The sequence below is a fragment of the Mytilus galloprovincialis genome, chromosome 10, assembly GCF_965363235.1.
Source record: "Mytilus galloprovincialis chromosome 10, xbMytGall1.hap1.1, whole genome shotgun sequence".
NCBI lineage: Eukaryota > Metazoa > Mollusca > Bivalvia > Mytilida > Mytilidae > Mytilus > Mytilus galloprovincialis.
The window spans coordinates 43,591,032-43,618,922 of record NC_134847.1 but is presented as its reverse complement, the minus strand read 5'-3'; the positions used below and the strand labels follow the sequence as shown (position 1 = coordinate 43,618,922).

General features: G+C 33.4%; 1 protein-coding gene across 1 annotated transcript in view; it reads right to left on the bottom strand.

The window, feature by feature from the left end:
• The window catches only part of LOC143047611 (uncharacterized), a 34,792-nt gene that overhangs the window by 5,726 nt on the left and 1,175 nt on the right, over positions 1–27,891 (bottom strand). The window contains exons 2-4 of the mRNA XM_076220751.1: positions 13,163–13,560; positions 9,747–9,988; positions 5,999–6,293 (exon numbers count right to left, since the gene is read on the bottom strand). Of these exons, the coding sequence (XP_076076866.1) occupies positions 5,999–6,293; positions 9,747–9,988; positions 13,163–13,382 (757 nt within the window). The 5' untranslated portion in view covers positions 13,383–13,560. The remainder of the gene's footprint in view (positions 1–5,998; positions 6,294–9,746; positions 9,989–13,162; positions 13,561–27,891) is intronic.

Below are 27,891 nucleotides of genomic sequence, written 5' to 3'. Positions count from 1 at the left end.
ATATGAGAAAATGATATCTCAATGTGACACAATTATGTTAGACTAAAAAAAGCTCATGAACTGTTTAATACATCTATAGCTAAACTGGATATTACGGACCCAGAATCTGGAAAGATCAGAACTGAACTATTTAAAAAGTTTGACACTATGACAACTAACTTCAAGCGCGAGCGCGCAAAGTATGCCGCCAAACTTAGAGCTAAAAAAGAAACTGTGGAGGACGATAAGGACCACTCCGCTCCAAAATATTTCACAAAAGAAGGCCGCGAACGATTTGCAAAACAGAAAAAAAGAATGGAGAGAAAACATTAACTTTTTTTTCGTAACTGTAGAAATCCTGTAACATTATACCATCGTGTGTTCAATAAAGATAACAATAAACCATTAATAAGGGAAATGTGTAGTAAAAATTGGAATAATTATATAATACTTTACTTGAGTTGCACTAAGATTTGTTACTTATACTTTAATTAAAGATACCAACCACTATTTTATCTCTACTTTTTAATTGGCTGAACTATATATTTAATGTGTTGGGTTTATATTATTGTCAAAATCATTCTGTTGATCATCAATATGGCGAATAGACGTGCTAAGTGTAAAATTAAACTAAAGCGATTACAAAATCATAAAAATCGCAGGAAATCTCTGAAGCATAATTATAACCTTGCTTCAGCAAAAAAACATATTAAAAACTTTTCAGATGTCACACTAAGTGACGATGAATACCTAATTTTAGGAAAGGGGTTGAAATTTATACCGACACCCTCCACTGATAGACCATGAACTAATATCCTCAGGGATTTCAATGGTCTCTGTCGGAAAATGAGATGTAAATTTGAATTAGATAACGGTAGTTACAAACCACTACATCCCTTTTATATTAAATCTGTATATACACCTCAATTTGCTAATAATGCAATCGAAACTTATATATTTCAAACAAAGATGGAAATTGACAACTTAAAATTTTCAACACACTATAGTAACTTATCTAAAAACGAATGGAATGCATTAAAATCCCTGAGAAAAAGGGATGACATAGTGATAAAACTAGAGGCTCTCAAGAGCCTGTGTCGCTCACCTTGGTCTATGTACATACTAAAAAATGGACACAGATAAATTCATGACATAATTGTGTTTTGGTGATGGTGATGTGTTTGTAGATCTTACTTTACTGAACATTCTTGTTGCTACAATTATCTCTATCTATAATGAACTCGGCCCAGTAATTACAGTGGAAAATATTTTCTAAAAATTTACAAAAATTATGAAAAATGCTAAAAATTAACTATAAAGGGCAATAACTCCTTAAGGGGTCAATTAACTATTTTGGTCATATAATCTTATTTGTAGATCTTGTTTTGCTGAACATTATTGCTGTTTACAGTTTATCTCTATCTATAATAATATTCAAGATAATAACAAAAAACGGCAAAATTTCCTTAAAATTACCAATTCAGGGCAGTAACCAGGGGTCGAAATTGGCGCTGGTCCGGTGGTCCGAGACTAGTAGAATTTGTGTCGGACCAGTAGATTTTGTCAGCTGGTGGTCCGGCGGACCAGTAGAAATTTTACGTTAAAATCAATGATTGCATATCTTTCTCGGTTTGTTTACAAAAAAATAAACCTGAGAAATTATTTTAAGGGTATTGGGGGTGCTATTTTTGGAATAAAGAAGAGGAAAGCAGCTGAGGAAAAGTAAACTAAACATCTGTCATATCTTTTAGTGGTTATCAAATGAATGTCATTTTTGCAGGACCAGTAAATTTTGAGCCGGACCAGTAGATCTAAAGTCCACTGGTCCGGCTGGCCAGTACACTAAAAAGCTTAAATTCGACCCCTGGTAACCTAACAACGGGTTGTCCGATCCATGTAAAAATATCAGGGCAGATAGATCTTGACTTGATAGACAATTTAACCCTGTCAGATTTTCTCTAAATGCTTCGGTTTTTGAGTTATAAGCCAAAAACTGCATTTTACCCTTATGTTCAATTTTTAGCCGTGGCAGCCATTTTGGTTGGATGGCCGGGTCACATTTTTAAAAATTAAATACCCCAAAGATGATTGTGGCTGAGCATCTCATATTCTGAAACTTTTCTATCAGGAGAGAAAAAAACAAGGTTTTTTCTAATCTTTATTGGACTGTTTTAGAAAATTTTATACTCCATGCTTTAACGAAATGGACTGTTTTGTTGCTTATCACCCATAAAACTCATATTTTGTTTATGAAAGATAATAGCTCTGTCGTTTAGCATAGTGTTCCCCGCACTAAATAAATGAGAAATTAAAATGTCTGTCTTAATATGGCATCGTGGTACAATAGTCAAAATATGGTTAAAGCCACATTCAAATAGAGAAATCAAAATGATGGTATAATGTAGTCAACTACACATGACTGCAAACAATCCTAGTACCAAGTATGAGAGCTTTAAGACAAATTGACTCAGCAACGTAGCATTCACAAGGTGTCATTGTAACAATACTAAACAAAATGGTCAAAGTCCAATAACTAAACAATTTCAAATCAAACTTAAAATATACCCTAGTCGAGAGAATATTAGACAAATGATCCTACGCTATACGAAAGCCTTATGTCAAACGGTCTCTGAGTATTGATGTTTTGAATGGACAAAGGGACAGAGACTACTTCAAAATTCCATTGATGCACGGGGACAAAAAAAACTTTAAAAAAACCCAGCATAGAATATAAAAAAAGTGATAGCTAAACATCTTTAGAATATTTTTTAAGTACCATTAATTCTGTTTTAGAGCTACAACAGGTATACATAATAATAGAAAACATATTTCTAATTCCATGACCGGATTTTCTTCTACTTTTGGTTCCGATTGTTAAATCAGATCTTTAATATTTGTATTAAGTTTTGGATTTTTAAATTTGTTTGCCCCAATCATCACTAAAGACACACATATTGTTGAAATGTGCATCTGGTGCATTAAAATTGTATCGTTGAATGTTATAACATAATACAAAAACAAAGGATATGGGGTATCCAACTATGAAACAAAATCAGTATATTCGCAACAAAAAAACACAAAAAGCCAAGGAACAGCGATTTTATTGTTGTTCTTCATCTAAAAGTCGCAGTGACACCTTCAACACGGAGCAACAAAAAAAACAAAAAAAAAAAAACTCTCACTCCAATGCAAGTTCAAGGTAAGACAACCACGAGTACTGGTTTGAATTGAGTTATTCGCAAAAATTATTTCGGTAGACTTTGTAAGATGTAACACCACAAAATTGAGCCCGGTCTAAAAAGAACATGCTGGAAAGTAGTAATTAATTAAAACAAAATAGTTCCTACGCATAGGTGTTAATATAAAATTTAAAGGAATACATTGTAGTAATTAAGGTAACAGATGAAAGGTGAAGGAGTGGTGGTCCTTGTAGAACACATATTGACTGATAATTTTGAATATTACTAATAAATAAAGGCAACAGTAGTATACCGCTATTCGAAAGTCATAAATCAATTGAAAGAAAAAACAAATCCGGGTTACAAACTAAAACTGAGGGAAACGCATCAAATATGAGAGGAAAACTACGACACAACAGACACTCAACATTAAAATGTAACAAACACAGAAACGAACTATAATATAGCAAAGGCCATTTTTCTGACTTGGTACAGGACATGTTAGGAAAAAATGGTGGGTTGAACCTGGTCTTGTGGCATGCCAAACCTCCCGCTTTTTTAATTTAAGTATAAATTAATTCTAATATTGAGGGCATATATTGCCTGTTTCTCAAATATGAAGTACCGGGTTTGGTGTATCCTAATTTCCAGTAACCAGTTATGTCTGATGTATAAAGAATGGTACATAGATCCAGCTCCTTATACAATGTTTGGAAGTGGAAATGTTAATATGGATAGAAATGAAGGCCAAGAATAGGTGGCATGTGTCTTACCAAAATGTTAGTACACACACCGTCTTAAAATTGAGAGAATGACGTGGCACACATAAGAGACGTTATCTCAAGAATTAATATACCATAACTTAAAAAATACAGAGGAGAAGAGGTCAGGAAAATCAATTTTAAATAAATCCGTGCACAAAAAAGGATGTATTTTAATGTTGTCGGCCTGTATTATTGGACTTATGACTTCCTATTGGTATCTTCCCTCTCTTCCCCAAAAAGATGTAACTAATTTTAACTGCAAAACAGACATTGAGAATCAACTTGCAATATCATTTTAAACATATATACTAAAAGTCATAAAACTTTCGAGTCCGTTTTTTGTACTCATACTCCAAGGCCCTATTTGAAAATATCTTTATATCATTATTATTATTAACATATACATAGTTAATAGTTATCAAAGGTACCAGGATTATAATTTAGTACGAAAGACGCGCGTTTCGTCTACACAAGACTAATACTCATCAGTGACGCTCATATCAAAATATTTATTAAGCCAAACAAGTAAAAAGTTAAAGAGCATTGAGGATCCAAAATTCTAAAATGTTGTGCCAAATACTGCTAAGGTACTAATCTATACCTGAGATAAGAAAATCCTTAATTTTTCGAAAAATTCAAAGCTTTGTAAACAGGAAATTTGTAAAAATGACCACATTATTGATATTCATGTCGACACCGAAGTGTTGACTACTGGGCTGGTGATACCTAAAATATCAGATCTACACAAAAAAAGAAGATGTGGTATGATTGCCAATGAGACAACTCTCCAAAAGAGACCAACATGACACAGCAATTAACAATTAAAGGTCACCTTACGGCCTTCAATAATGAGCAAAACCCATACCGCATAGTCAGCTTTAAAAGGCCCCGAAATGACAATGTAAAACAATTAAAACTAGTGGCCTTATTTATATAAAACCAGGTGCTTCGCAGGGCGCAGCTTTATACGACCACAGAAGTTGAACCATGAACAGTTGGGGCAAGTATGGACACAATATTCAAGCGTGATACAGCTCTGAATTTGGATTGTGATTAAATAGTTGACACAACATAGGTTTCTGACACAGAATGATTGTGGTCTAAGAACTTAAAAACTTTTAAATTGGACATTTACCTATTATGGTCCAATATCCAAAATCAAAATACATGGAAGATTCAGCATATCAAAGAACCCCAAGAATTCCATTTTTAAAGAAATCTAATAAAGTTCAATTTTGAACCCTTTAGTCCTAAATGCTGAACTATTTGATAACTGGGCCCTGATAACTGGATTCAGCATATCAAAGAACCTCATATATTCAAAGTTTAATTTTTAACCTCGATTTGGACTAACTTGAAAACTGCCTTCATAATCAAAAATCTAAGTACATGTTAAGATTCAGCAGAAGAATTAAATTTTTGTTAAAATCAAACTTAATTTAATTTTGGACCCTTTTGACCTTACTGTAGACCAATTTGAAAACGGGACCGAATATCAAGATTTTAAATACACGGTTAGATTCGGCATATCAAGGAACCCCAATAGTTCAATTTTTGATGAAATCAAACAAAGTTTAATTTTTGCCCCTTTTGGTCCTTAATTCCTAACCTATTTGGACCAAAACACTAAAAATCAGTCCCAACCTTTCTTTTGTGGTTAGTAACCTTGTGTTTAAATGTCAAAGATTTCTATTTACTCATAATAAAGTTAATGTGCGAAAACCAAGAAAAATGCTTATTTGGACCCTTTTTTGGCCCCTAATTCCAAAACTATTTGGACCACAACTCCCAAAATCATCCCAACCTTCCCTTAGTGGTATTGAACCTTGTTTTTGAAATTGATAGAGATCCATTCACTAAAACTAAAGTAATTGTCCGGAAACTAAATGCGTCTTCGGACGACGACGACCCAGACAACGCAGACGACAACATCATACCAATATACGACACAAAAATTTTTTTGAGGTCGTATAAAAATGAATGTTTAAATACATTGCATATTTGATTTTAGGGCCAATTTAACCAAAATTGAACCTCCTCCTTAAATATAACAATTGTTGACTGCCAAATATTTACCTCTAATATTCCACGGAACTGTATCTGTATTGGCTTTCTTCAACCTTTTAACTTCTACTGTCAATACTTCATTGGATGTTTTCAACCTTTTCACTTCATCTTTCATAGCTTTTTTTGTTATCTTCAAGCTCTTCATTGAATTATTCAAGCTCTTCACTGACTTTTTCAGTTCCGTCATTTCATCTTTTGACCGTTTAATATCCATCATTATTTCCTGATTAGTCTGGTCCAGTATCTTCACCTTCAAGTTATAACACTCGTCCTTCATTGTTTGTCCACCTAATCTGCCGATAGCCTAGAAATGAATAAAGATCATTCTTCATCAGTAAAAGAATAATAAAGGTTAGTATAGTTAAGTTACATCATTTAGTCTCGAGGAAAAAAAACGATAGTCTGAAAATGTTCAGTCTTCATCAGTTAAACAACAAAGGTACATATGACTTATCACACTACTGCTTCGTTGATTGTTCAGCTAACATACTGATAGCCTAGAAATGTATAGAGAACAGTCTTCATCAGCTATATAACAAATTTTAATATGACTAATCACACGCCTGCTTCATTGGTTGTCCACCTGATCTGCTGATAGATATAGGAAGATGTGATATGAGTGTCAATGAGACAACTCTCCATCCAAATAATAGCCTAGAAATGAACAGAGAACAGTCTGCATTAGTTAAAAAATATAAACGTGAATTTGACTTATAACATTCCTGTTTCATTGGTTGTCCACCCCATCTTGTAATGGCATAGAAATGTACAAATAACAAAGGTTTAATTTGACTTATCACACTCTTGCTTCCTTCATTGGTTGTCCACCTAATCTACTGATAGCCAACAACAATGTACAACTAACAGAGATAAATATGACTTATCACACTCCTGCTTCAGTGGTTAAAAAAGGTGAATTTGACTTATCACACTCCTGCTTCAGTGGTTAAAAAAGGTGAATTTGACTTATCACACTCCTGCTTCAGTGGTTAAAAAAGGTGAATTTGACTTATCACACTCCTGCTTCAGTGGTTAAAAAAGGTAAATTTGACTTATCACACTCCTGCTTCAGTGGTTAAAAAAGGTGAATTTGACTTATCACACTCCTGCTTCAGTGGTTAAAAAGGTGAATTTGACTTATCACACTCCTGCTTCAGTGGTTAAAAAAGGTGAATTTGACTTATCACACTCCTGCTTCAGTGGTTAAAAAAGGTGAATTTGACTTATCACACTCCTGCTTCAGTGGTTAAAAAAGGTGAATTTGACTTATAACACTCCTGCTTCAGTGGTTAAAAAAGGTGAATTTGACTTATCACACTCCTGCTTCAGTAGTTAAAAAATGTGAATTTGACTTATCACAATTCCTGCTGCATTGGTTGCCCACCTAATCAACTAATAGCATAACTTACTATTTAGGAGATAACTGTATTGTATTTTAAGCTCCGACGGCATCAATTGGGGATTTGATGGTCGCAAATTAATTTTACTGGCGACGCGTTAGCGGAGACAGTTAACGGGTATTTTGCGACCATCAAATCTCCTATTGATGCCGTCGGAGCTTAAAATACAATATTGTTATCTCTATTCGAATGAAACTTACAGAAAACAACGTTAACACATGTATTTAGAATCTGTCATATGCCGTCTGCGCTTGCGCTTTCGTCCGATAGCATCAGTTGTCAATTGATGCCTTGTAAATAAGTGACGTTATCCAATCAAAATGAACGTTACAAACGTTGTTGCATTAGGATTTGGGTTTTATTATTACAAAAAGGGGGATTTTCCAGTTTTCAGACATAAATCAAAAACATTTTCACCTTTATGCAAGAAACTTAACATGAGCTATCGAATTTTATAAACTTTCGATTTTACATTTCTCATTTATGGGGTTTTATTCATTACAGAAAGGACAATTTGAGATGGTTGAGATTCCAGGGTCTGCTGAACAGAAAGTTTGACACATTTCTTCATAGTAGGTTGATGAATGAAGAACATTTTCAATTTCGTTTTGGAAAGAGAGGGATGAAACTTAAAGACAATATATTTATCACACTCCTGCTTCATTGGTTGTCCACCTAATCTACTAATAGCCTAGAAATGTAAAATAACCAAGGAAAATATGACTTATCACACTCCTGCTTCCTTGAATGTCCAACTTATCTACTGATAGCCTAGAAATGTACAAATAACAATAATTAATATGACTTATCACACTCCTGCTTCATTGGTTGTCCACCTATTCTACTAATAGCATAGAAATGTATATAGTACAGTCTTCATGAGTTAAATAACAAAGGTGAATTTGACTTATCACACTCCTGTTTCATTGGTTGTCATCTATTCTGCTGATTGCCGAGAAATTAACAGAGAACAGCCTTCATTAGTTTAATAACAAAGGTTTATATGACTTATCACACTATCACACTCCTGCTTCAGTGGTTGTTCACCTAATCTAATGATAGCCTAGAAATGTACAAATAACAGTCTTCATCAGTTAAATAAAAAAGGTAAATATGACTTATCATATTCCTGTTTTATTAGTTGTCCTGATAGGTTTAGCTAGCTATAAAACCAGGTTCAGTCCACTATTTTTTACATCAGGAAATGCCTAAACCAAGTTAGGAATATGACAGCTGTTTATCATTCATTTGATGTGTTTGATGTGTTTGAGCTTTTGATTTTGCATTTCCGTTTTGAATTTTCATCTGAGTTCATTATTATTGTGTTTTTACTTTTTAGAGAAAAATGTTGAACATCTATAATACTTATATAACAAGTCATTCGTTTGGCCGACTTCCATTTATATTGACATTACACATATTTTATATTCATAGATTAGTATACAATGTGTTAAAAAATTAAGCATATCAGTGCTGTGATGCAGCCAATCTGACTATCTTAACTATCATATTAAAAAAAAATGAAAAAATCTCAGGTCTCTTTTGAAGTACTTCAAGGGATGCGATAGAAACATAGGTAAATTGTGTCTTACTTTTATAGATCTTATTCTAGCAAAGATTTGTTATTAAAATGAAACATAATTAATAGGTCAGTTACATTTTTGTAGATAGCTGTCAATCAATCAATCAAAAAATAAAAATAATCAATCAAAAGATAATCAATAAAAAAATACAAATCATAAAAATTTAGTAGTTTCAGAGGAAGCAAATGCTGTAAAGTAAAGTTAGGACGGTGGACGATTGATGCCAAATGACGAGAAAAACCTTTCATTCAGGGGGCTGGAAAGATATAATGTAAAAAAAAATACAAATTTTACAACCAGTACATAGCAAACGTATATGGCATGTACAGATACGTTGGTCATGCACAGAATCTTTTGTAAATGTATAGAAGTCATGTGTCCATGGGTTACAGATGATGCGATGCACCCAATTGCATATAACGCTTTAAAGAAACATACCTTATGAACAGTAATAAAGAAGCTACCCAAATTCGTATTAGATCTGATTTTCGTAGTAATAAGCATTGTGTATAAGTTTCAGGGTTACGCCAAACTTGAGTTAGAGAACGGAAACCGATTTCTGGATGTCTGACGGACAAAGGCTTATTAATGACCCCTCCTGTCGTATTTTAACAGCAGCTGAAGATACTCAACCTGTACCGATTCTTCTGTAGGGTTTGTAAACATGTACTTTTGTTATTCCACTGATCAAATATGATATTTAAGATGGAAAGGGGTACAATATTAAATTTCTAATAAATGTGGTAAACAATATATCATTTAAAATGAAATTACATTAGTTATAATGTCCCATGCTGTTGTGAATGTAGTATTGAATGTAGAGTCGTCTATTTTCCCCTCATCCAGGTGAGCCATGATGTTTCTGTAATATTTTATCCTGGCTAAATCTGAGGTTGGTGAAGTTTCATTATCAGATGGTAACTGGTCATATTCACCACAGGAAGAGGACAGGTTGGTTAGGTTTCTAAGTAACGTAATCATTAGAGTTACATCAAATGTTTTAGAATCAGGAACATCTAAAATAAAATATTTGCAAGATTATAAAATCATTGAGTAGTGAAGTGTACTCCACTCCAAAAGACGACGCTTGTTGCATGTATCATGTGCTTCTTTATTCTACATTGGCTAGAGGTATAGGAGGAATGTTGAGATCTCACGAATCATGTTCAGGAGCCTGTATACGTAAGTTTACTAAGTTAGTGCTTGTCGTTTGTTAATGTGTTACATATATGTTTTTCATTCGTTTTTTTCTACATAAATGAGGCCGTTAGTTTTCTCGTTTGATTTGTTTTACATAGTCATTTCGGAGCCTTTTATAGCTGACTATGCGGTATTGGCTTTGCTCATGGTTGAAGGCCGTACGGTGACCTATAGTTGTTAATTTCTGTGTCATTTTGGTCTCTTGTGGAGAGTTGTCTCATTGGCAATAATACCACATCTTCTTTTTATATTAACCCCGCCGCATTTTTGCGCCTGTCCCAAGTCATGAGCCTCTGGCCTTTTTAAGTCTTATATATTTTCTAATATTTCTTCATTAAAATGTTTTGGAGTAAAGTGAGACGTCCATTTAAACTGAACTAGTGCACAATTTTTTTTAAGGGCCATCTGAGGACAACCTCCGGCTGCAGGATTTTTTCGCTGCGTTGAAGGTGCCCTGCCTGTTGTCTGCTCTTTGGTAGCGTTGTTTCCTCTTTGACATATTCCCCATTTCTATTCTCAATTTTATTGTGCTCTATGTTGGGTTAATATTTGGAAACCCTTTAAATGAAATGGCACATGATTGCACTAGACTAAATGAACATTTTGGCGAGATGACAAGCCTTGTAAAAAGTCCTTTGCTAAGACAAGAGCCAAAGTACAATCTTTCCTTGACAATTTTGAGAAATAGGTAACCATTTGCCCTACTATTTCATTACATTGAAAATAATAAAACAAAATTGAATTTTTATTAGAGTTCCCAAGGTGACCACTCCCTGACAAATTCATTGATCCACCCCTGCACTATTATGGAGGAAACATTTTTATGTATTGGGGTACTTTTTTGTGTGTTCGATGATTAAGACTGTAAAGTATACCTTCAGTGACGATAGAGTCAAAGATAAGAAAACAAAATGACTCCTTTATCACAGGGGCATACACACAAAAATTAATATTTATTTACAGGCACCAAAAAAAATATTTTTTCTTCTCTTAAATATCCCCTAAAAATAGGAACACATTATTTGTTTGCCTTCTTGCAATGTATATTTAAACAATCAATCAATTACTCCCTCGGGTCCACTTCATCAGTTCATACATAATCAATCATTGGTGATTTATCTTTGAAACTTTGATGCCATAAAGTCAATATAATTACGTCACAATGTTTTACGAAGCATTGCCCCTATAGTGACACAAAATCAACTGGGGCAGTTAATACATAACATGGAAATTAGAGTGTCGTGGATAGGGTAGAATTCAAAAAAAGGTCACAAAATTGTTTTTAAAAATAGTGCTCTTAAACCCAGAAGATTTAGGTACAATCTAAGGTAGCAATGCACAGTAAGAGAAAAATCTTTAAAATTGACAATCATAATGTTAACCATCCTCTTGTTCTTGCTTTCTAATGAATAAGGCTTAAATGTTTGTGTTATGTATGTTCATGATTATATATATGGTCATATCATCTTACATAGAAGTTGAAATGGTGAAAAATAATCTCTTTTTGGTGAAACCATAGCAACAATCTGCATTGATTTGATACAAAATATTGCAAAACTGGGGGAGTGGAAATGTCACCCAAAATTAGTCCCAAAGTAGATTTGCAATACATTAAAGTGATACTCTTTCTTAAACCATTGAAACATATCGATCTATAGATCAAATAAAAACTGTATGCATTTCACCTCATTTTTCCATAAAACTGTATTGAAAAATTTGAGGCTCAAATATCTTTTGAAAACACTTCAGTTATTTATGGATCTATGGGCGGTACAGATGTGAAACCACGGGCTCTCAAACAGAAAAGATACAGGAATCTCATATACATTAGTTGTCGTTTGTTTATGTAATTTATACGTGTTTCTCGTTTCTCGTTTTTTATATAGATAAAACCGTTGGTTTTCCCGTTTGAATGGTTTTACACTAGTAATTTTGGGGCTCTTTATAGCTTTAAGTTAGGTGTGAGCCAATGCTGCGTGTTGATGGCCCAACATTGACCTATACTGTTTTACTTTTATAAATTTTTATTTCGATGGAGAGTTGTGTCATTGGCACTCACACCACATCTTTCTATATCTACTTATAACATGCAAAAAAAATCCCGATGTTTGAATAAACCCACTTTAAAGGCTATACTATTTTTAAACAATCAAAAAATCAATTTTATTGCACAATAACTATCATGTAGAATAGTGGTAGAACTAAACAATTCACGGTGGCCAAAATGAACAACCCATCTCCTAACTGTATATTGCTACCTAAAGGAAAAAGTTTTTTTAAATTATAATTTAGGTTGCAAAACTGAAAACAAAATAACATTGAGAAAGGAAATAGGAAATGCGTCAAAGAGACTACAACCCGACGATAGAGCAGAAACAGCCGAAGCCCACTAATGAGTCTTCTACACAGCATAAAAATCGCGCACGCTGGGGCGTACTTCAGCTGCCACCGAAACAAAATTTGTACTAGTTCAAAGATAATGGACGCCATACTAGTCGCAAAATATATGAATTATGAACTAAAATAAAAAAAATCAATCAAAAATAACAAAGGCCAGAGGCTCCTGACTTTGGAAAGGCGCAAGGAATGCAGCATGTTTAAACATATTTTGTGAGATCTCAACCCTCAACCTATACCTCTATCCAATGTAGAAAAACCAACAAGCAGCAATACGCACCGTAAAACTCAGTTTAAAAGAAGTCCGAGTCCGATGTGAAATAGGTAACAAAAAAACTATAGTAACAAAATGAAAATTATACATACATTAACAAACGACTAATATCATGCCAGCTCCAGATATAACATTAACCTGATTGAAAGATTTGTCTTCTTTAAATGAGTATATAGACAATACCATCTGTGGATGGTTTAGTATTATACAATCATGAAATATGAGAAGAAAATATTACACAACTATCTTTTATATATGGTCTCACACTGTGTAGACATGTGCCTTCTGATGTAAGCGTAGCTAGGTTAATGCTACTTACCGGGGCGTCTTGGGAACAGCAAGTTCCACTGCGACTGGTTAATAACTCTCTTCTTCTGAAGGTCTCTAAGTTTATTGTACTCTTTCGTTATTGTGGCATTCAAGCACGATGGAGCAAATTCCTGATCGAACAAGGCTCGTGCTGCACGAGGAGATATTCCCGTCAGTAGCAAGCTCATCCTGACATAGTTTTCCTCCTCTTGAGTAAGTCTAGTTGCCATGATGTGCGGCTATAATAATCAAGCTGATTATCTTTCTTTTGTACAGAGTTCTGTCTTTATTTCTTTAGACAACATGCATCACAGCTATTCATGCATATTTGGATCTTTTCTTCATGTTTTGTTCATAACTGCGCTTTTCACGATTTTCCTGAGGTCTGTTTCTTAACTTTGAGAATATCTGAAAATATTGTTTTAAAAGTTAACCATTTATAAACAAAAGAACAAAGTCCGCAATGTTGCACATTTGGTTGTTTTTTGTTTTTTTTTTTGTTCTTTAATATCTATTTTGAATTGTCGTAAAATATTTGATCAGCACTTAATTTTGATATTGTCAAAGAAATTTCTGTTATCAATATCTAATATTAATTTGATAAAAATCTGGCGAAACATGTATAGTGTTAGCATTTACAATGCACATTTTTTTATATATAGAAGAGGGTTGAAAGATATCAAAAGGACAGTCAAACTCAAACTGATAACGCCATGGCTAGAAAGGACAAATCATTAAAATAACAGAACAACAAGGCACAACATAGAAAACTAAAGTTTAAGTAACACGAACCCCACAAAAAAACTGGAAGTGATCTCAAGTGTTCCGGAAGGGTAAGCAGATCCTGCCCCACATTTGGAACCCATCGTGTTGCTCAAGGTATTTCAAATCCGGTATAAAATTTCTAAGGCACATAACTCATTTGAAAAAAGATTGACTGTCTCCGACATTGCTTATATGAATCTATAACATATTTTTTAAAAAGATCTGGCAGGAACTGTACACACGATAGTGCTTACGAATAATTTTAATATTTCTAAAGGGGCAATAGTTATAAAAGGTACCAGGATTATAATTTAGTACGCCAGACGCGCGTTTCGTTTACATAAGACTCATCAGTGACGCTCATATCAAAATATTTATAAAGCTAAACAAGTACAAAGTTGAAGAGCATTGAGGATAAAAAATTCCAAAATTTTGTGCCAAATACGGCTAAGGTAATCTATTCCTGGGATAAGAAAATCCTTAGTTTTTCGAAAAATTCAAAGTTTTGTTAACAGGAAATTTATAAAAATGACCACATTATTGATATTCATGTCAAAACCGAAGTGTTGACTACTGGGCTGGTGATACCATCGGGGACGAAACGTCTACCAGCAGTGGCATCGATCCAGTGGGGTAAATGGTTATCAAAGGTACCAGGATTATAATTTAGTACGCCAGACGCGCATTTCGTCTACATAAGACTCATCAGTGACGCTCATATCAAAATATTTATAAAGCCAAACAAGTACAAAGTTGAAGAGCATTGAGGATCAAAAATTCCAAAATGGTGTGCCAAATACGGCTAAGGTAAGCTATGCCTGAGTTGAGAAAATCCTTAGCTTTTCGAAAAATTCAAAGTTTTGTAAACAGGAAATGCAAACTCTTTATAATTTAGATGATTGAATGTACGAACTCTTCCATGACATAGATTATAAAAATCTATGATAAAAGATTAATAGAAATCGCAGTCTGGCAAAACTTGTACATGTAAGAGTGCTAACAAGACCAGACGGAAGGATGCATGACTGATAGACAGAAGGACAGTCTGTTTAAAGTTTGTTATCGGGAATAAGTTGTAAAATACTAAATTTGAAATATTACTATATTTCACCATTGAGGTGAGCAAACATGTGATTACACTTGAGAGAAGGCAATTTAGCAATCCAACTACTAATAATGCAAGATTCAATTATGAAAAAAAATATAGTTTTTCATAATGGCTATTCAGGAGACAACATTGTATCAATATGTACTCGAAGATTTGACAAAGAGTTTGGATATTTCACTTACCGGAAATCTTATTTTAGCGACTTATTACGAAACAACGACTAGAGACCTAAAGTCATTTGAAACTTCAACCTATAAAAAAATGGTATATGTTTTTTATAACTAAATAGCTACTTTTAATTCTTCAACTAATGTACATGTACATATACTTTTTTTTAGGAAAATTCTTTAATTCGTCCAAATTATTAAAAAAGAAAATTATATTTTTTTCTGAATTGCTTGCTTGACAACATGATTTCCGTATGAGCGTCTGGCGCAAATGGCCATTTCCTCAGTTTTAGTTTGTTACCCCGATTTTGTTTTTTGTCCATGGATTTATGAATTTTGAACCGCGGTATACTACTTACTGTTGGCTTTATTTATATTATAGTTCGTTTATGTGTGTGTTACATTTTAATGTTGTGCTTCTGTTGTGTCGTAGTTCTCCTTTTGTATTTAATGCGTTTGCCTAAGTTTTAGTTTGTAACACGGATTTGTGTTTTTTTCTTCATCGATTTATGAATTTCGAACAACGGTATACTACTGTTGCCTTTATATATGGTCATTATTATAAATTATAAATTAACTGTTTACATACTTTTGATTTTTTTGATAAGTGATGACTTGTGCCCATATAACAATGTCTTTATATCATCCTTTTAATTTCTTAAGTAAAAGGAGCGCAGGAAAGTAATCTGAAGAAAAGGGGAGGTTGAAAGGGACATTTTATTTATGAATACAGAATTTAACAAAAAGCTGAATCCCCTTAATAAGAAGATGAGGAGAAAAACACCTCCTTGTGCGGAATCTAAAGGTCATAAGAAATACAAACTGTGGGCCTGAGAAGATAAAGATTGCAGGTAGAGAAAATGAAAGAATTTTCAGAAATCTGCAGATAAAACTTCCTCAAACAAAGCGTAATTAAAAAGGACCCATGTGAAAGAAATAGCTCCAACATCATGGGCCTTAACGAGCATACTATAAAGTTCTTCTTTAGAAGAGTTGTACGTTAATTGAATAGTTTTACAGATCCAAGTTGAAATAGTTTTAGCATACAAATCTTGTTTTCCTTTATTAACAGGAATAAATAACCTGAAATTAGAGGAAGTGTTCACTGAAAATATATAAAAGTAAGACTCCGATTAATACAGAGTAATTTAGAGCTTGAATCATCAAGAAGGGCTGGAATTACTATTGGTTCTGAATCTCTGACTGGAATTTTATATTTGGTTTAAAAATATGGATCCATTATGAGATTGACAGATGACTTATCTCTATAAAAACGAAGGCAGTTGTAATCAGCAGTGGAAAATGCATGAATTTTACCTCCTTCTACCAGAAGCCAAGAAAACAACACGTATACGATGATTTCAATCTTTTCAGCAGGGTGAAAAGGGTGGTTTTTAAAACTGACAAACTTTACTTAAATTCAAGGACGGGATTAAAACTCTTTGTCTAGGGTGTTCATAACTAAAAGAAATATAAATTTATTATTACCAGTAAAATCGTCCTACAAATAACTGATATATAGCCTTTAATTGTAGGAGATAAATCTTTCTCTTCAAAAAGGTGGATCAGAAATTTTGCTAGTTGCTGCGCGGAAATTTGGAAAGGACCAAGGTCCTTCTAGCTACACCGACTACTGAAGATTGCAACTTTGCATCAGAGACGATGTGAGTGGAATCTCTAACTGCTCGGGGACATATCTGGCTTTGCATTCAGAAAAACCTCTCTCCTTGAAGCTATCCCTGAGAGAGGCCAAGCGTACAGAGGTACCTTCACTGGATTGGGATGAAGAATATTGCCCTTAAACTAGGACAGAAGGTTGTGTCGTACTGGTAGAACCAGTGGACCAGCACAATACAGACGAAGATGATCATAAAACCAGGCTTGTTTAGGCTAAGCTTGATCATTAATAATGATCAACCCATGATCTGCTGAGATCTTTTAAAGAACTTCTGATAGAAATCTGAACGAAAAGAAGGCGTGAACAAACATTGCATCCCAATGAACACTCATGCAGTCTACTGCGTAGGCTATCGGACATGGTACAGCAGACATAAACACTTGAACTTTAATTATTGGGGCATGTTGTAAACAAGCCTAGTCTACATAAAGAGCCCCCCGCTGCGGTGTTATAGTCTAAAATACTGATTGGAAGTTCCCACTCTGTGATAATTGGGGTAAAAGAGGGACGAAAGATACCAGAGGGACAGTCAATGCATAAATCGAAAATAAGTAAGTGTCAGCTAGGACATGACGAATTACAATCTGTAGATGAAGTCGATTGCTAAAAAGAAGATTTTGACTGGCTAAAAGGAACAGTTCGTAACAATGAGTACCTCCATAGTTTCTCAAATAGTCCACCTATTTGATGTTGTTCGATACCACAACCACAATTTGTTCTGCAGTTGGGACTGAAAATAAGACAGTGCGAGAAAAACTTCCTCAATTTCTAGTATATTGATGCTATATACAGTTGAAAAGGTTTCAGAATTGCCTAATTCATGAGAGACATTCCAGAGAAGATAATCTGTATTGGACCAAATACTAGCAGACTGAAAGAGACGTAGCCCATCGGCAAGTTTCGAACCAAACGAAGATCATAAAGCCTTGTCACATTTAGGATTCAGTTTATCCTATCCAAAGAAGAATCAAAGATATCATTATCTTTAGAACGGAAATGCCCAAAGGCTCAGTAAAAAAATAAAGGAAAAAAGCTGCCAGTGGGACAGTCAAACAGTAAATGAGGTTAGAAAAAAATATCACTCATTTTTGAAAATTGGGACCCATAGCCACACTCTAATCATTGATGATCTGAGTAGAAGTCGTCAAATGGTTGAATTGTGGAAAACTAGTATGTGACTTAGCGTTGTCTATACAGACCACAAGAAGCCGCGAAAGTAGAGTTGTAGAGGTAAGTCTCTTTGGTCTTCTGGTTTTAGAGGAGACTAAAATGGTGGCCTTACTGACGTCTCTCATAATGGTGTACACCGAATCTCTAGGATCCTGACTGGAATTGGTGGAAGAACGACCAATTACATAAGATGGTGAGATACAGGAACAGATGGTCGAAAACATTCTAAGAGTCCTGATCTGGATTATCACCTTCTTCGTCAAAAGTAAAAACTACCCGGGGCCACCGAAAAAACGTTCTTTTTAAAAACTGCCCCCCTGATAACTTTAAATTTTTTTATCTGGAGGAAGTAAAATTACTGGTGAGTTGGACATAGCGGGTGTAGAAAAACATCAATTCAGAAGAAAAAGACTGACGAAAGTCGTCTAGAATACTCATGAACGCCTCTAAAGCGAACATGCCCACTAACAAATTGAAAACTGTACCTATACGCCTTATTTTTAGTCCAGATTTTTAGTATTCGTATTGTTATCTTATAAAGTCTTACCGATCAAAATACTACAATAGGTAACAATTTGACAATTTAGTAGTGTCAACCCTGTGGTTATGACCCGTGTATATAGCATACTAATCCTGAATACAACGTTTGGTGGTGCGCCTGTCAGATGCGGAACGTACAGATAAGGTAATAGGTAACAGGTGAATATACTATTGGTATCGGTAGCGGACTCGACCCGGAACTTCTTAATTATTGGCAATATTACATTACGTGGAAAACAAAAGGGCCTGGAGTGGTGTGATTTTTAATCTACACCTTTGTACTATATTAGTTATATATAAAGTTGAATTCTGTGATTCGTCGTTTTTACGTGATGACGGCTGACAAATTGGACCTCGTAATTTTAGTATTATACATAGGACAATGCTGTTGATTAAAAAATACTCCATTCCAGGACCTTTTGTATCAATAATTGATAAGTTCCACTTCGACGGGTTCAAACAGAAAGATTTGAAAGCAGAGAAAACTGTGTATCTTATAATCAGCATGACTTTATCAGATGGCAATACTAATACTAAAATAAGGCTTGCGCATAGTTATATACTTTAATTCAGTCACGGACCCGCGATATACGGGTGTGTTCTAGTATATAATATCTTTCGATACAAAAAAAACCGGATGAATTTAAATTAAATCCACATTCCCTTTAATTTAAATATGTGTATATATATAGCATATTCTCTAAAACATACAGTTAAGCTTGCTCTCATTTCGAATCATTTTTGCAATGTGAACATAAAATAAAAAATAAGACTACATTTGAATTAAAGTTATCTTCCTTTGTCCATTTGTGTATAGTTGTAAATAATATAGGCACTGGCTACGGGTGGCACGGTAGTATTTGCATTCCAGAATTTAGGTTGCTCTTTTGTGTACCCTACCTAAGTCAATGTATTTGAACAGTGTGATTGGACAAAAAATACAGTATCAACTGAACACACTTCCCCAAACTGAGGGATGAATCAGGTGTAGAAAAATATGAAATAATTTTACAAACAGATGAAAATGAAGTTTTGAGAATTTTAAAAAATTGTGTATTCACTGCAGGATAAAAGTGGCCTTATGTTTTTAAAAATAGCAAAAAAAGTAAACGTTCATGATACGTGACCATGGTGACACATTCAAAGAGTCATTTCTGAATAGTAAAATGAAAGTACTTCAGATAACTGTGAAGTGTGAATGTAGAATTTTTGGCAGTGGTAGAAAGTAGTGAAAATTCTAAAAAGACTAACATTATCCCTTATGGGCCAGCAAATACTACCGTGCTACCTACGGTACATGCAAATGTAACAATAGTAAAAAATGTATTGTTACATTGGAGACTAAATTGCCGGAATACAAAGTTGGGTAAGGAACCGATTAATTACGAATGTAATAATAATTATTGAGGCTACGGTTACATTGCATTATTGTTACATGAAAAACAGCAATGTAGGCTAGATTTAATAAACTTAAATCTATAGTTTTGCTTAATTCTTTCATATCTACTAAATAATACTTGTAATAATGATAAATGATAAATATTATTATTCAACAAATGGTGTTTTAAATAGTTTTTTGCGTATTAATGGTGTTTGATGTTCTTAAAGACACTACTTCAGTTTAGTAGTGCTAAAGGCGGAAATATAGTTCAATAGTTTCTTGTTGAGAACTCGGGATGAGAATAGTGTTTAAGTATCTAACTGCACATCTACTCTTATTAATGGCATTATACTTTGAACAATGGATGAGATATGTACGAATGGATAATTTAGTCTTAGATGCCTGGTATATTTTATGTTGTTAGTGGCTTTGAACTAGCTGTAAATATATGCGAGTACTCTCAGATCTGTTCCTATTGTCTTTTTGTTGTCGAGATGTACAAGTACCCGGCCACGTCCACTTGTATTTTTGTCCATCTAACGACTTAAGCCTTTTTCAACTGTTTTTTTTTTAGTTTTTATGTTGTACTATTATTCCGCTGTCCCAGGTTAGGGGAGGGTTGGGATCCCGCTAACATGTTTAACCCCGCCACATTATTTATGTATGTGCCTGTCCCAAGTCAGGAGCCTGTAATTCAGTGGTTGTCGTTTGTTTATGTGTTACATATTTTTTTTTACATTATTTTATACAATTAAGGCGGTTAGTTTTCTCGTTTGAATTAATTTACATTGTCATATCAAGGCCTTTTATAGCTGACTATGAGGTATGGGCTTTGCTCATTGTTGAAGGCCGTGCGGTGACCTATAATTGTTAATGTCTGTGTCATTTGGTCTGTTGTGGACAGTTGTCTCATTGGCAATCATACCACATCTTCTTTTTTATATGAAGAGATTCCTATTACCAATTTTGTTTTGGGTGAAAATTTTACAACTTGGGATGAGTTTGAAACGAAACTGAAACAATATCAAGACACAAATTTCATACACCTAAACAAACGCAGTTCTAAAAAAAATGATACATCAATAGCAAAGTTTGCCAACTGTGAACTTCTGCATACATGTATCCATGGAGGACGTAATTTCGTTTCAAAATCAGATGGAGCTCGCCCAAATCAAAGGTAAGTTTTTTTTTCACCTATATACTAATATCAATGGGTCATAATATCCATGCGAGATTTAAATTACATTCGTGATATAAAATTAAAGTTTCAATTGTCACAGACCAAGTGTCCTCATGCTAGGACCGAAAACACCATTTGTTGAATTATAATATTTATTATTTATCATTATTACAAGTATGATTTAGTACATATGAAAGAATTAAGCAAAACTATAGAAGATTTAAGTTGAATAAATCTAGCGTACATTGCTGTTTTTCATGTAACAATAACGCAATGTAACCGTAGCCTCAATAATGATTGTTACATTCGTAATTTATCGGTCTCATACCCAACTTTGCATTCCGGCTGGGCATTTAGTCTCCAATTAGCATATTAGTCTATTGCAATAAAAAATCATAATATCTAATAAAATTTGTAGATTTAGCTAACAAAGTCCTTATATTTGTATAAAGTAACATTCGTTTATAGTGGAAAATTGTTTTAACGTTGAATAAGTTACAATTAAAAATTGCTTGCTGGTCCCTCTCTGTGATTACCATTATATTACGCTGGTTCATTTCCCAATCAATCTGTCACCAAGGGAAGATAAACAATAAGATTTTCGTTCATAGTCTTTTTCAAAAATGATGAACGGTTCTTTATATTGGTATGTAATCATTTTAAACGTTTCAAATTTATGAAATTATATTCGTACATCAATAACAAAAACTGAAATATATTGAATTGATACATTTTGTAATTATTCAAAATAATATCAGAAACCTAAACTTAATTATAAAATAATGAACCTGTTAAGGGGAGAGAATACTCGCATAACTTTTTCGAATTGGCACATAATACAACGAAATGTCACTCTTGCATACAAATGGCACATCAATATAATTAATTATCTGCGAAATCGTCCCCCACCTTCAATGATGATTCTAAATTATAAATATAACCAAGGAGGTTATATTAGAAGGAGAGAGGACGAAAGACGATAATTACACATAAAATGTTACCGACTTTTCTGTAAGTGGGTGTTAATTAGTTGAGATCGACTCTGTCACAGAGGGAGATTTTGTCCTAATAACATACCCGAGTAAGAACGGAAACACCCGAGGTGTCATAAACTGACCGGATATACAATTATTGAAATGTTAATCAGATTTTTTGTGATTTTTTGTGATATTTTTTATTAAGTAATTAAAAATTAAAAATTTTATGTTAAAAGTAAACTTATTACCAATAGAAATAAAACGAATATCCGTCTCATTGCTGTCAATGTTAATATCAACAGTCATAACAGAAAGTCACTTTTACGATGTTCCCGATAAATTTCTCTATGTTTCAATTGCAAATATTCCTTCCGGTCGTTACCGGTCACCGTAACTAAAGTACTTTGCATATTCGTATATTTTCTATGATTATTACCTGCCAATTCTCATAAGCAGGAATTGACAGGTGAAGCGAAAATCTTTGTTTAAAGCAATGTAGTGTTGAATAAAAATCGCTCACTAACTTTCCTTTAAACCCTCATAACTTTGTCATTTCTTTATCTTTTTTCACCGTAGACAGACGGTTGATTTTGAAATTGCACGTCAAATCATTTTCCAAATCAAAACACCTATGCACTGCACTGTAACTAAAAATACACCTGAACTTTAATGACCCAGTCACTGATAACAATCACGTGACATATGCAATTTATCTAATAGCCCGAACTACTCGCGGTAACAGCCCGGTACATCAGAGGGACATGTTAAGTGGGTGATAAACATGTCGGTTTCTTTATATTTTTATCATTTTTCTCTGATGGAACTGCTATCCTGGGGATGCTAATTTTGTATCAAGCAGAGTGTTCACTCTCCTTCTAATATAACCTCCTTGATATAACCAAAAGTTGTTAATCTATAGATAGTTAAGACTAATGAAAGCTAACCCAATGTAAAAATATTTCTTTGCAATTTTTTAAAACTTCCTCAGAAAAATACTCGAGCCACTTGACTTTCATAGCTCAAAATTAACGTTTTTACACAATATTTGAATAAAGTAGTTGAAGATTATTCGCTTCTCAAAGTGTAAGACGCAATAAAAATCGTATGCTTGCACCATCCTACCGAAATACGGATTTAATAAAGTCCTGAACATTTCGACATTTCTTCGTATATTTTGAACAAAACCGGTTTAACCAAATCACAAGTACGTGTTAAGATCCGACTAAATACCTATTTTCCTATATGGTCATGCAGGTAGTTGCTACTCCAATGTAACAATACCATTTTTATTATTGTTACATTTCCATCAGTAACCGTAGCCAGTGCCAATAAAATATTGTTACCATTTGATTTAGTGTCTTTAGTGTCTTGTTGTTTAGCCATAATCTGATATCAGATATACAAATGGTCGAGTTTAGACGATTACTGACATTACCATCGTCACCGACGATTTATATGTATGAAAAATTAATCTTTTATGTTGTAGATGTCTATGATGTAGAAGATAATTATTTTGACTACGACTATTTTACCTGGAAAGGTGAATGGGGTGGGTCAGTTGACATTTCGAGTTATTTTTTAACGAACTAAGTTATAAAAGTTTTAATTATTTTAAAAGTATTAAGTACAGCTCTTTGTTAGAACCAGGCAGTGTGCGATACATGAAGGTTTCAGATTTTTTCTATAATTGGTCCAGTAGAAGCAATAAATGAAAAATGCTCAAAAAATAATTTTGAGTGGGAAAATATGAGTGGTTGCCATGGTAACGGACACACAATTTTTTGGTTGTTAAGCATGGTAAAATCTTTCAAAAATCAGCTAAATCACCACAATTCAGAGCCTGATTATGAATCAAATCGTGCATTTTTCATTAATTTTCATATGTAACATTGATAGAACTGAAAATGGGATTTTTGCTGAATTACCACATTTTCTCTGGTGTTTTTCAGAAAAGTGCAAATGTGTACAGAATAGTTAGCACTGTAGTTATGAAGTTTGGATACTACTTTACCAAATTTAATAGAAAAATGTGTGGGATTTTTTTTAGTTTTATCACCATAGCAACCGATTTTTTCCTTGGAAACGGAGTTTTCTTTTGCAGAATATTGCAGTTTAAGAGCTTAAATGTCCTGAATTTTTCATAACCGATAAGAAAAATACATAAAAGCTAATGCAAACTTTAAATTACAATCGTCAAGTGTTGTTGACTTCAATTGTTACCACGGAAACACATATAATCCATAGCAACATTCACTCTGAAATTGCATAAATAGAAACTTATGTAAAAAAATACATAAATAGAGGGTGTTTATTTTCAAATTGGAATATGACTGCTTTGCTTCACTTACAGTCTATTCTGTTTATTTCATAAGGTTCAACAAATGTAATATGTAATGTAATATTATGGTTGGAAGGTTAGAAAAGTGGGGGGGGGGGGGGGGGGGGGGGGTGGTAGGTTTATTTTTTAAAGATATACATGTAGATTCTTGAAAAGATTATGTTTGGTCGGAGAGCCTGATTATAAATAGAATCATTTTTTTTTTCAAAAATTTTATATATACAAGATCGATTATCTATAACTTGGGTTTAGCTTCAGAGGTTTGTAAAGGTATATTGCAGTTCGCTTGTCAGGGTTTTTGATTTTTTGTCAGATTTTCGGAAACCTCAGGTTTTATTCATTTGAATACCAAAAAAAAAAATGGCATTGACCCCCATTTATCTTTTTATAAATCTTTTACATGTATAATGATATTAAGCAATCTGTAAAAGTCTTATAAAATTCAAATTATTCTTTGATAGTTTTGAGAATGTAAACTTGTCAATGAAATAGCTATGAAAAGTCAAGAGAATATTTTCCAGCCAAAATTTCAATGGCTAATATCTCGAAATCAAGCACATTGATCTCTATATTTTTTGACTCTTTTGATTCCTTTATTAATCCCCTATCGATATTCACTTATATTTAAATTGAAAGATCCAAAATAATGTCATACAATTGTGAAACTCCAAGTCAAATGGACAAATTTATCTTTCTGCTTTAAAATGAATTTTTAATAAGGAAACATTTTTTTTTGGAATCTCAGAATATGATCAAGATTCTTTGATAGAAAGTCATTGAATTTTTATTTCAATATAATGAAGTATTTTTAAGATGCTTGGATAGCAATTTAAATAGAGAGAACCTAATTTTATTAATAAAACATCTCCATTCTATATATATTTCTTGCCAACCTACTTTACACAAACGAGAGCTTACTTTGGTAGTATATTTATATTGGGTTATAGCTATATTAGCAGGGTTGATGTTTTGGTTTTCCGTATAACTGCAATTTACTCAATTTTCTTTGTAATATATATATATATATACTAGTAGTAACAAGGATATCGTTTCTGGGGGGCCTTTATAGTTTGTTGTTCATGCAGTGTAAGCTAATGCTCCGTGTTGAAAACCGTACTTTGGCCTATGATGGTTTACTTTTAGGAATAGTGACTTAGATAAAGAGTTTTCTTATTGGCATTCATACCACATTTTCTTATATTATTCTGCTCATTATTGAAGTCAATGATATATCATCTAATTATTCAATGATTTTACTTTGCAATGACTACAATAGTGATACATTTTAATATATATATACAGCCTCGTCTATTAATAACAACTGTTTCCTTTGAATCTTAAATAAGAAATAAGATAAAACAAAGGTTTGCATTATTTCGCAAAGGTTTGCATTGTAACGCAAACATTGGAAGAAAAATTTTTAAAAATGTGTGGCGCTAATACGTTTCCGTAGATTTTAAGAAAGGTAGTGCATATGTTAGTTAAGAATCAGTGCTCACCCATTACATTAAGAATTGAAAAATCGTAATGTACAGCTGATAGAGTTGAGGATGAGTGTCATTTTTCAATCGAATGCTCACTTCATAATAATTTGAGGGAGGAACTCTTTCAGCACATTTCTAGCACATCTCGATGTTAACACAAGAAAACTTGACTATTATGGGGGATACTGACGATTGTATTGTTAAAAAATAGTTCTTTTGAATTATGTAGTACATGTCTTCATACTGACTGTTATTTGAAAAATATGGTTTTTTTTTTTTCTATTTTGTTTTGGCTCAGATTGTGACTGAGGCTTATGGTGCTATAAAGATAATTATATCATATTATTATTGTTGTAAAGTCTTTATGTTGTTCCAATCATTTACCGCCGCTTCAAAAAAGTGTGGTATACTGTTTTTCCTCTATCTGTCTGTCCGTCCTTCCAACCGTCCAGTTCATCCCTCCGTCCCATGAATATTTTCGTTGAATTTTTTCATGAACTACATTACAAGGATTTCTGAAAGGTTTATTGAAGTCGGCTATATCGTGTGATAAGTTTTCAGATTCATCACTCAACCACTTCCTGTTTACCGAACACTTTTCACATAACAGCCAAGTTTAAAAAAAAATCGTCATATTTTTCTGAAGAACTACAATTTAATACAAAGATTTCTGAAAATTGGTTTCAGGGTTTATATTAGTCAGCTATACTGTGTGATGCTTTTTCAAATTCAAAACTCAACAACGAAATATTTGGGCGAGGTATCATCAGTAGTTTGCACTATCATTGGTTGTTTATATGCTCTTTATAGACCCTTTAATTTGGAAAAATGAAATATTCTGTTCTGTTTTATTCTATATACAGATTTCGAATTGAATATATAGAAAGTATTCGAACTACCTAAGCCTGATGTTATATATACGGAGTTATTTCTTTAAAAACATGTTTTTATATCTAATAATACACACAGACATTTTTTTTATCCTGTTACCCTTATGCTTGACTTGATAAGTATATTGGACTTATGGATTGTGGGAGTATTGGGCTGTCGGAACAATGGATTGTCGGACTATTGGGTTGTTGTACTAATGGGTTGTCAGACTAATTGGCTGTTGGACTAATGTGCTGTTGGACCAATAGGTTTTCGGACTAATGGGTTGTCCGACTAATGGGCTGTCGGACTAATGGACTGTCGGACCAATGGGCTGTCGGAATAATGACATGTAACCTATATGGCCTGGTTAACTAATGAAATTTATTAAAATTTACCATTTGATCTTAGGAGAACCTTTCTGGAGCCCTCTTTTCGTCATACATACACTACTATATTGTTCGACTTTCATATAGATTTTTTTTTATCTTTGTTGTTAATTTAAAAAAGAAGATGTGGTATAATTGTTAATGAGACGGTTACATGCCATTATTCCGAAAAGATAAAAAAAAAATCTACATGAAAGTCGAAAAATATAGTAGTGTATGTAGATTTTTCTTTAGTTAACCAGGCCATATAAGGCAAATTATACAGTTAACAGTGACACCAATAAAATTCAAACTTGATCTCTGTGTATACATGTTTCATAAGATTTGATTGAGGTAAACAAAAATTATAAAATATAAACCAACTTTGTGACAACTATTAATGTACTGACGAACATGAGTTAAACCTACTACAACTCCTCCCCGCCCCAAAAAAATAAAAAATTGCGGCACGAAAGTGTTTATTTTAGTTTTTGCCCTTGTACCTTGAATCGATCAAATGTGTGCATAAAGAGTGGGACATTGGAAATTTACTTTTTTTATTTCACATGGGACACTTAAGTCTTGTATTCATGAATGTTTACAACTTGCTGGGACTAGAAAACATTGATAATTACAAAGAACAATAAGAATGGTATGTACTGCGCTGTTTCTAGTGTTGCAGTTAATTGAATGTGTGGAATTTGTATTCAAAT